At 30.8% G+C, this 11,542-nt stretch overlaps 2 protein-coding genes across 2 annotated transcripts; both read left to right on the top strand.

The window, feature by feature from the left end:
• The first annotated feature begins 2,991 nt into the window (after positions 1-2,991).
• Positions 2,992-3,360, top strand: LOC133311611 (ethylene-responsive transcription factor 1B-like). The gene has a single exon (XM_061512679.1). The coding sequence runs from the start codon at positions 2,992-2,994 to the stop codon at positions 3,358-3,360; it is 369 nt and encodes a 122-aa protein (XP_061368663.1).
• A 2,828-nt stretch (positions 3,361-6,188) lies between these two features.
• On the top strand, positions 6,189-11,231 carry LOC133311610 (protein RGF1 INDUCIBLE TRANSCRIPTION FACTOR 1). The gene is made up of 4 exons (XM_061512678.1): positions 6,189-6,416; positions 8,020-8,094; positions 8,372-8,512; positions 10,941-11,231. The coding sequence occupies exons 1-4, from the start codon at positions 6,189-6,191 to the stop codon at positions 11,229-11,231; spliced, it is 735 nt and encodes a 244-aa protein (XP_061368662.1).
• Positions 11,232-11,542: the final 311 nt, after the last annotated feature.

The raw sequence follows: 11,542 nt of genomic DNA, 5'->3' as shown, positions 1-11,542 counted from the left end.
ATAGGTCCCATTAAAGAAGAAGAAAAATTGAAATAAATCCACATCTTTTTTAAGTCTTTAGGAAAAAGTCTTATCTCCTTTAGAAGAAGAATAATAAATCCCATAATATATATCTTTTTTTTTTAACTTTTTATGTCCTGCATTATTTTTTCCCCAGGCATCCCCATTATTTTGAATGATAGACTGTATGCATGATAACCTGTGAGGAATGTGAACTTTTGAGACCGTTGAATAAATATCATTTAAATTTGACAAGTATGATTGATTGGACAGTACAGACCATATTTTGTGAAAAGCTTTTGAAAGATCGAACACAACTTACTGTACATTGGTAAAAAAGAAACTGTACTCGTTTCTTTTCTATTTTTTAAAATTGAACTTCGTTTCAAAAGCCAATCATTACAATACTGCTCAGTAAAGTTTTCTACTATTTGGTTTGCATAGTTTCAGTTCAGGTATTCCATTTAGCTTCAGAAACCCAATTGCTTGTCAAAAGTGAATAGGTTTTTTTTTTTTTTTAACTAATTAGAATATTGACGCCATCCAGCTCTGCTGCACTATTAAAACACTATTCCGAATTAATCCCCTCGCAAATGGTGAGTTATTGTTTAATTTCTTTAGTTTTTTTTTTCTCATAGAGGATTGTTTATAGCAAAACTCCCTATTATTTTTCATAATAAGTACAAAATAAATTCACTACTAGTGGTCAAATATAAATCCAAATTACAAATATGTCATCCGTACATATCAAATTTAATTATTAAACATGGTATATGTATATTTAATTTTTTATTCTCTTAAATTTGAACTAAAAAATGAACGACAAATTGTCTTAATTAACATATAAAAAATATTATATATTTCAGTTCTTTTACTAAAAGATATTTGGGAAGGAAAAATTATGATAAGATTTATTCTAAATATTTTAATTAAATTATCAAGAAAATTTAACTTTCACAAATTATCCAAAAATATTCCATTCATTAAATATTAATAATAAACTAATTGAATTGAATTGATGTATAGATAACCGTTCCTTAGCTAACATTACATTTTTAAATATATTCAAGTTGCAAGCATATCAGTGAGAGAAGTAATAAGTTAACTTATTAAGATTGGTCTAGTGGTAACAGATTTAAATAGGTTGTATTAGGTTATTGTTTTTTCAAAAAACTTCATTTATTCTGGTGTGGATGATAGGCATGCCTATATTTCTTGGTTTCAATAGGACTACTTGTGTTTAATTTTCACTTGTATCAAAAAAAAGAAAAAAATAATAATAAGTGACTTAATAAAATATTAAATCTCCACGTCAACATCACATTCCAATCTTAAGAATAATTGAAATTGGCATGAGATCATTCATAAACTCGTCAATAATGATTCAAATTCCTTTTTTTTGGGTAAATAAGAAGGGGCAAAAGACCCCAAACACAAACTCAATACAGAAAAATCCTACAAGAATTACAAACCAAAGAAAAATCAGTCAAATACAGTGGCAAAATCCTAAGGGGAGGGGAATCAAAGACTCTAAAATTATTCTCCAAATGGTGCTCCAATGGATATTTAGACAGCCAGTCTGCACAACCATTGTTTTCCCTAAAAACATGCACCAGTTGCACCTCCCAATCCTTTTGTAACCATGCTCGAATGTGAGTCACTAAACGAGACTCTTGAGCTGCTCCTCCACTCTTGATGAGCAAAGTGATCACTGAGCTAGCATCACTTTCTAACAAACAATGTCTCCACCCTCCATTCCAAGCCATTTCAAGAACTTTGAGAACACCCCAAAATTCAGCTACAAAGGCTGAACACTTACCTATGTGATAGGAAAAGCCTTGGATCCACCTACGAGTTTCATCCCTCATGATTCCCCCACACGCAACATCTCCAGTATTTAATTTGGCAGCCCCATCTGTGTTAATCTTTATCCAACCAATTTCTGGAGGTTGCCAAACCACAGGGATATGAACCGGATTCCTAACAGTCCTACCAACATGATACTGTTTCCGTGCAAAAGATATTTCATGAACATTCTGAGTTATTGTTTGACTCTTATAAGCCAACCAATTATCCTCCTCACCATGAACCACTTCACTTCTCCATCTCTAAGCACAAGCCATTGTGACAGCAAACATGCAAGGCCATTGATCATTTGCCCGCATTAGAACATCATTCTTCAAATTTATCTTCAACCAGCTACATAAATCTGCATTAAAAAACATATGCAATATGGTTTCTTCATCCAGTTGACACAGAGGACAGATTGGAGTTGACATATCTAGTCTGGCCAGCATGCTTCTAGTAGGCAACCGGTGGTGGGCAATCTTCCAAAGAAGAACATTAAATCAGTTAGGCACTTTCAATTTCCAAATCCTAGACCAGATTTCATTCTCATTATCCTTCTCACCATCATGGTTAAGAAGAGCATTATACAAATGCTTGACAGTTATCTCATTGGATCCTTTAATATTTCACCTACAACTATCAGCTCCACCATCCCCTTGAGGGGGAAGAATACTCCTAATTCTTTGAATAATACTCTTCGGAAGAAGACTTGAAAGAGCCTCACAGTTCCACATTCCATCATCAGTAACATACTCACTTACTTTCCTCCCACTTTCTGAATTAGGAAAAGGAATAAGGTGGTGTTTGGCTGGCCTCTTTACAAAATTTACCTAGGCAAGTGATCATTGGATTCCAGAATGCCAGTGTTTGGCTGAATAGATTCATACAAAAAGCCACTTTTCCAAAATACATAGCTTTTTCAATTTGTAAGCAAAAAGACAGCTTTCCGCACTGTTACAAAAGCGTTTTGCTATGTGGTTTTTTTGTAAAACCATGGGTAAACCACTGTTGACTTCATTTTTTTGTAACCAATATACCCTTTGAAAAGGAAAGACAGATAATACGATGCAAGAGATGATGTGTGTGGTCAGCTTAGGGAGTCAGTAGGTTGTATCTGCTCTACCATTTTGCAAAGGAGTATCCATGGGAAAATTTGCAGCAGAGATTAGAGATACAACGAGGAATGACACAAGGGTTTGGCTTGGAACCTTTGATAGTGCAGACTCTGCTGCTTTAGCTTATGACCAAACTGCATTTTCCATGAGAGGCCATAAAGCTGCACTCAATTTTCCAGTCAAAAGGGTAAAAAAATCTTTGCAAGAAATCAAATATGGTTGCTTGCAAGGTTTTTCACCAGCACTTGCACTCAAGGAGTGGAACTGCATCCAAAGAAATTTGTCAACACAATCGGGGTATACAACATGCCACCTGATCTGGAAGATGTTCAAGCTTGAAAATATCTCTGATTGGGGACAAATGGCATACGATCCACTTTTTGTTTGTTTAGGATAAGGGTATCGGGGATCAAATTGTAATTTTATAACATTTACCTATCTATATTTTTTCCAAAACCAAACATAGGTTTTCAAAATTTGGATATATTTACCTGGTAAAATTTTATCCAACCAAACAACTTTTTTTTTACATTTTCCTATCTATCTCACTTTCTTACCATTTCCCTATCAATTCTATTTCCCTAGTTTTCAAAAAATTTCTCCTCAACCAAACGCCACCTAAGAGTTTTACTTGCTAAATTGCTCTTATGTTCCACCCATTTATCTTCCCAGAACTTGATTGTTAATCCTTCTCCTATTTCCCAGATCAGTCTAGGCTTCAATTTGTGCCAGATTTCACACATGGCTTTCCAGAGATTAGAATTTCCAGTCTTCCAAGTGAAATCTTCCTGCCTATGTGTAACATTGCCATATTTAGCTTTCAAAATCTTTACCCACAACTTGTCATGATTATTAAGAAAATTCCAAACAATTTTTCCAATAAAAGCATCATTCATCACTGTAAGTTTTCTAATACCCAAGATTCAAAATTCTAATTTTAAATAAGGGTTTTTTATTTCTTATTTTTTAGAAGATAAAATTATTTTCTCTACACACATAAAAATGTGTAGGACTTATATAAAGAGAAGAGAAAGAAAGAGAAAATATAAACTCTATATATTTTTATGTGTATTAGTATGTATAAGAAATAATTTTATCTTCTACAACATGAGAGATTTTAAACCCTTTAAATAATTGTTAGAAAATACCTTAGTCATTTATTACCAAAAAAGAAAATACCTTACTCAAAATTATTTATTTTAATATTTTTTAACAAAGTCCAGTGCTTTGTTGTGTCAATATTATTGGTAAGTATTAATTCAATGATAGCGCATTTACTAAGGTTACATAAGTGATCCCCCCGCCCCCGACATAATTGCAACAAATGTCTAAAGGGAAATGTATACATAGTAGGGTTAAGTGTGGGTAAAGCAACATAAAATGGATTGCCTTAGTACTATTTAAATTACTGCTCTTTGGTAAATTCAGTGTGTGATTTCGTAGAAGAATTATTACTCACTTAACTTTTTTAATAATTATCGTGAATAAAAAGCTTATAGCACTATAACTGTTTAAAAGTTACGTTTAAATAAAAGTAGTTCTTTTATATATAATATAAAAGGTCATGTTAGATAACTACCCTTGAATACATTTTTATAAAGGGAATTTATTGATAGTAAGATAAAAGGTTGAAAATTTTCAAATTGTGACAAATTTTATTTATTGATTTATATGAGTTTGACACTTCAAGCATTTCTTAATATAAACAAATTTATTAATTTAAATACTAAGATAAAATTAAAGGATAATATGAAAATTAGTGGGTTCACGTTGTATTAATGAGGGATAATCCTCGGATCCATATTCCGAGAATAAGGTGACCAGATGAGGTTGAATGAGATACTTCTATGTCATACCAAAAAAAAATTAGTGGGTCCAATTTATACTTTCAACTTTATACAATTTGCAGTTTAGTCCTTAAATTTGAAAATACACATGATAACCCTCAACCTTCCTAACTTATGTAAAATGGTCCTCGTGACTAATGTTTATTGAAAATCTTAAACAAATTATTAAATGTTATAATTACGTGATAATGAAGATTAATCATAGCCGAAACATGACTGGGATGTAACAATTTTCATAAGATTTTGGATGGACGATGAGTGGATCATTTTATCCACCTTAAAGTTCGAAGAATAAGTTGTGAATTTTCAAAGTTTAAGTACTAAACTCTCAAAACAAATTTTCTAATATTATTTTAATAAAAGAGTGTTAATTGTTCAAACTTCATCAAATGATTCATCTAACTGAATTATTTAATAAATTATTAATTTATCTCAACTATTTAATAAAATATAATTAAAAGATCTCAATAAACAAATGATATCAACAATAGACACTCCCTCAATTAAACTGCCCATCATATAAAATCAAAAGTTATATAAATCATATATTTTCCTTCAATAAATTTTAACTATCCATTAAATATAGTTTAAAAAAATATTAACTCCTAATCAATCAACAAAGTATAAAAATAAGTCTTAAAATAAAGAAAAATAATCTGTTTATAATTTTTTTTATAAATTATATTATATACTCCTGAAAATACATAATATAATCTAGTGTACTTTTAGAAATAGATAATCTAATTTATAAATATAATATTTTTTTTAAAATAAATACACAAACAATGAAATAATTTTTTGATTTTTGATTTTTAAAAGAAAGTTAACAAGTTGTAAAGTGGTAAGGACATTTGGTCAAATGTGAAGGTGGGAGACCTTAATAAATGAAGGTGTCATAGTGGAGTGCTCAGATCAGTGAGGGGCAAAATATGTTAGTATGCACAGACAGTACAGATTGGTGGGCTGTCTTCCCGCCATTAAAACTATCTCTGCTCTTTCTCTCTCTCTTTATCTTTCCACCACACACTCACTCTTCACTCTTCACTCTTCTCAATTTCTTAATGGGTCTTTTTTACCATTTTCCATTTGTGTTTTTGTCTTTACTTTTCTCTGCTCCTCTCCTATAAATAGACAGAATAATAGAGAGGTGTTATGTGTTAGGGTTCTCATCACCCCCCAAAAGAAAAAGAAAAAGAAAAAAAGAAAAAAGAAATCAACATCAACCGGTTGACAAAACCAAGCTAGTTAAGCAGCAACCAGCAGAGGCAGAGAGGCCTCAACTCATAAATATCCAAAGCAAGAAGAGAGAGAGAGAGAGAGAATAGGTAGAGAAGCATCATCACTATATAAGAGAGGTGAGATTGGAAGAGAAAAAGAAATGGTGAGAGACATGATGGGCACTTACTCATCATCAGGAGGGTGTGGTGGGGGAGACATGAATGAGAAACCTGCATGGCTAGAGAGGCTTATGGCTGAGACATTCTTTGGTGCTTGTGGGGTCCACCAAAATCGCAGGAAGAACGAGAAGAACGTCTTTTGCTTGCACTGTTGCCTTAGCATCTGCCCCCACTGTCTTCCTTCTCACCGTTCTCACCCTCTCCTCCAGGTATTATATGCCCAATTCCATCATCATGATTCATTTCCCCCCCCCCCCCCTCTCTCTCTCTCTTTTTTTTTCAATTCTCACACTTCAATTCTTTCTTCTATTTCAAAAAGGTCCCATTTTTTTTGTTGTTGCTTATACACTCACTTCCCTTTCATCTTTTCTTTCTCTCTTTCACCTTGTCACCCTTCAATTTTTATTTTATTTTTTTCAGAAGGGTAATTGAAAATTCACGTGATGATGTTTACAAGTTCACCTCTCTTTTTTTTTATCTGCTCTAATTGTTTGATGGGTATTTGGAAATTCTTTTAATTTTTATCTATTCCTAATTTTCCTCAGCTGGTTGTTGTTTGTTCTTGTTCTTTTGAGATTCTTTTGCGTTCAGCTGGTTAAATTCTGATGCAGCTATGATCTGGATCTCTAAGGACTTTATCAAAATTCTCTCTTTGAGTAACTTTCTTATCACCCTTCTTTGGTTATGTTTTCTCTTACATGCAACTTTGGAGGATATATCAGGCAGCTTCAAGTGTTTCTTTTTAATCCTTTGAACTTTGAAAATGGTTCAATCTACTTCTCATTTCTTGTGAATTTCAAAGCAATTTCCCATGAAATGGTTATCTGCAAGCACTTCACTTAAATCTCTTTCCTGGAAACTTGTAGACTGGGAAGAATAAAGAAAAAAGAAAAAAAAAAACAAGAATGAGCTTAAATTTTCTATCCCTTAGATGAGGAGGGGATGAGGGAGAACTCAAAAAGTTACCAAATTGGAATTCTTGGTTTGATTTTGGTTCATGCAATTTCTTTATTGAATATCCTCCAAAATTTGGTCAATGGGGGGATACAGGATTCTTTCTGGTAGATTCTATTATTTTCCCTAATTTTCTGACTTGTTTTTATTTTTATTTTTTAATAACAGTGGAGTTTTGTTTTTCTAAAATTAAAGAAACCTGTGGTTCTCGTTGAGTAATTGTCTAATTGAACTCACCTATATTGTCTCATTGTATTTGGTGTTTCCCCATATCTATGTTTATGCATATTTATATATGGTTTCCATAAGAGTTCACCATGTCTTCCATGATTCCCACTTTTTGGTTTTGGTTTCTTTCCCATTAATGGAAGATCTCTTTTTTATCCATTTCTCCCTGCAAAGGTTTATCAGCTGTTCCTTTCATTGAAAGCGAAACGTTTGACCACAGTTTCCCAATTCATACCGTGTCTCTTTATTTAATTATTTGCACAGTAACCCACCACTTCTCCTAAATTATTCTCCACTTCACACTTCATTTAATTTTTCTGCTACTCTTCAATTGATCCAAGGTTGGTTGCCTAACTGTTCTTATAATAACCTTCATTTAACTCCTTACAATTTACCTTTGCCTCCCAAAAACTTGTCACATTTCATTAATTGTGCTAGTAACTAGTGACAGTTATGTTTACCCCACACACACAGAGAGAAAGAAAGAGACTAGAAACTTGAGCTAACTTTGTTCATATAAATATGGAAAGTAGTAGATTTTTTTTTTTTTTTTCACTTGTTTACTCTTAACCTCATTTGCATCATTTGTTTGAATAGCCAATAACTGATAGCTTTTACACTATGTCACAGGTGCGAAGGTATGTTTATCACGACGTGGTTCGATTGGATGATCTTGAAAAGCTCATTGATTGCTCCAATATTCAGGTCAGACAAAATTCTGCAAAGAAACAACACTAATATATACATGAAAAAGTTTATTCATTTATAAAAGAGTTGTTATTGTATTTAGGTTTTACTTAGTTATGTTATTCTTGAGTAGTTGTCAAATGTATTTTAATTATTTAATGTTCATTAAATAAGTAAATATTTGATAACTCATCATAATATTTATATAAAAAGCATATATCAAAGTAATTTCCGATTATAATAATTAGATAGAGAATGAAATTAAGGTTATTCTTTGTATTGAATTGGCTTGCAGCCCTATACCATTAATAGTGCCAAAGTGATATTCTTAAATCAAAGGCCACAATCAAGGTCATGCAAAGGTACTGCCAACGCTTGCTTCACCTGTGACAGGATTCTTCAGGAGCCATTTCACTTCTGTTCTCTCTCATGCAAGGTTTTGTTTCATTTCTCAGTCTCCTATTCTTTCTTGTTTTGCTCTTAATTTACACAAAACAAATTACTGGTCAATATCTGAGTTATAACTTTGTTAACAAAGTTACAAATTGACTTTCTGAGTAAAATGTTTCTAGACCGATCATGGTAAAATTTTAAAGGCTAATAATAGGCAGGTTGTATAAGGTGATGTCATAAGAAAAATAAAGATGCAAAGGAAATTTCAATTTTTTTTTCTTGGGTAATATTACTTCATATAGAAATGTTTCTTGCATAGACCTTTGCACATAAACCTCACTAGAGGGACATGGACCATTTGATCATGTGAGGGGGGGAAAAGTAAAAAAGAGAAAAAGATATAAAGAAGTAAATATTTATGATAGGATATGATGTATGAAATTTGTAAGGTAGCTTATTTGGGTAAATAAAATTAACCTGCTTGAAATTGTCATTGTATTTTCTTTTTCACAGCTTCAAGTCATTCCCCATGTTAATTAGAAGAAAACAGGATTACTTGTGCTATGCAATACACAAAAGAGGTTTTATAATTTAGAATTGAAATTTTCTTATACATCTTTCGATTTCCGTGTTAACATTGATCCTACACATAATTTTTTCTAATATATGGGTACCACATGTTTTTTGTTTCTACAATATAAGGTTTCAATTCTCATGTAACTTGAGAATTAAAATACCATATTTTAATATCACAAAGGAGTTCTTCTTCTTTTTTCCTTCTAATTTATGTAGATTTATATCATTATATTTGTTAATGGTTTTTTTTTTGAAATTTAGCTACTCTATACCTTAATAATGAAATAACATTTTTTTTTATCGAAAAACTAAAATAAAAATAAAAACTACTACGAAATGTTGGCCTGTGGTTAAAATACCTGATGCAAAATATTGTGGGTGAGTGTCCTTAGTAACTGAGCTTTATCTTTAAAGCTTTAATTGTGAAGCAAATAAAAATGGGGATTTAATCTTGATAAATTGTTTCTACTTTATTATTCAAGCATTTAATTTTGACGTACTATATAAAACATTTATTACTTCAATCATTTATTGTTATGTAATTCTAAAAAATTTAGTTCTTAAAGCCACTAAGATTGGTCTTCTGGTGAGAGATTTAAATTGGTTGTATTAGGTTATTAGGTTATATGTTAAATTCTTACTTGTATCAAAAAAATAAAAACTTAGTTCTTATAATTACTTTACAAATCACTCTATTTTTATCAGTTGTCAATATATGAAACGATAGTATATATAAATCATGCTAGTGTTTGATTAACGAATTTTATAATTCTCATGTAGTATAAAAAGAAAAAAATTTATATACATACTTCGATTTTCATGTCGATATAAGTGTCACACGCAACTTTTTCTTATATATGAATTTCATATAACTCTTTGTCTCTATCACGTAAGTATTCCCAACCCTTGATTAAAAGAGTTTAACTAATATTTTAATATATTAACAAGGGATCTTTGAGAAGGAGAGAGAAAGTGAAAAACTGTTTTTTATCCATTTTTATATGTATATAAAAAATAAAATTATCTTATATTTATTGTAGAAGTATTAATCCCTAATAATAATAATATTAAAATTTAACTAAAATTTAAAAAATATATATAATGTATATGTTACTGCTTATATATGTAAAAAAAATTTATTATTTAATTTTTTATTAACAGTTCAGTTCATGAGTTTAACTACATAGTGATATAAAATATCGAAGTTTTTAATCAATGCAGTAATACATCATTAAATGCGTGCGTCAATTTTTTTTAACCAATATTAGATTAAGGGAAGAGTTATATTTACAAATTTTTTATTTATAAACTCTTATAAATTATATTATGTATTTGTGAAAGTATATTAGGTTGCATTATATATTTTCAACAGTACATAATATAATTTGCAAATTAAAAAAAAATTGTACTTCCCCTTAGATTAAAGTTAAATTATTGTTTATTATGATGAATTGATAATACATAAATATTATGAAAAAAATGTGTATCATTTTAAAGAATATAAAGTTGTGTCATTTTATTTACCAAAAAAAATATAAAAAATTATATCATTTTAAGTGAGAGAAAGAGATAGATAAAGGACGAAAAGAGTGGACAAAAAAATATAAAGGTGTAAGTCTTGTTTCTTTGTGAGAGTGAAAGGATATAAGTTGTATCTTTTAAAAGGATAAACACTTTTCTCAAATATTAAATGGGTAAAGTGTGTGTTATTTTAAAGGAGATAAAGTTGTGTCATTTAAAGTAAGAGAAAAAGATAGATAAAAGAGAAAAGAGTGGACAAAAAAATAAAGGTGTAGATTTCATCTCTTTATTAGAATAAAATAATATAAAATTTACTATTTAAAAGTACAAATATTTTTTCCATATTAAATATTGAAAGCTCCGAATAATTGCAGGTTGATTACATATTGTACGAGGGTGAAAGCTTGTCCGGCATTATACATCGATTCGATGAATCTGACTTTGCAATTTCGCAGTTCGAGGGTTTAAGAGTGGACAGCTCAGAGGTAATTGACGAAGACACCCAAATTGCCCCTAGTTCCTCTTACTCCAACACTGAGGCCACCAGCCATTCCGTAATTTCACACGAACCAAACAACACGACCAAGAAGAGCAAAGCCAATAGGTTCCTCTTCTCTCTTGGCAGCAGAAGAAAGGGGGCTCCTCAAAGGGCTCCTCTCTCCTAGATTACTATTATTATTATTATTATAATAAAAGCGGTAAATTTTAATTAATAATATATTATTAATTAGTATAAAGTTATGGCCAAATAAAATATTTGAGTTTTTAATTCTTGTTTATGTCATATATGCGTATGAAGAAAAAAAACTTTATGTAATATGTGCTTTCCTTATCAGCTTTTAAGGGCATGGTTAGTTTTGATTAAGAGCTTTTCATGACTATGGTATGTGCATGCATTGCTAGGATTTTCCATTATCATCATGGGTGGTTGTTGAAACCACCGATTTTGTATTGGATGCTATGGAGATTTGGCGTA

The sequence above is a fragment of the Gastrolobium bilobum genome, unplaced genomic scaffold (genome assembly GCF_033153095.1).
Source record: "Gastrolobium bilobum isolate Gb01-03AN ecotype WA unplaced genomic scaffold, APGP_CSIRO_Gbil_v1 utg1842, whole genome shotgun sequence".
Classification (NCBI taxonomy): Eukaryota; Viridiplantae; Streptophyta; class Magnoliopsida; order Fabales; family Fabaceae; genus Gastrolobium; species Gastrolobium bilobum.
The sequence above is the reverse complement of the archived record's forward strand: the minus strand, read 5'-3'. Positions and strand labels throughout refer to the sequence as shown.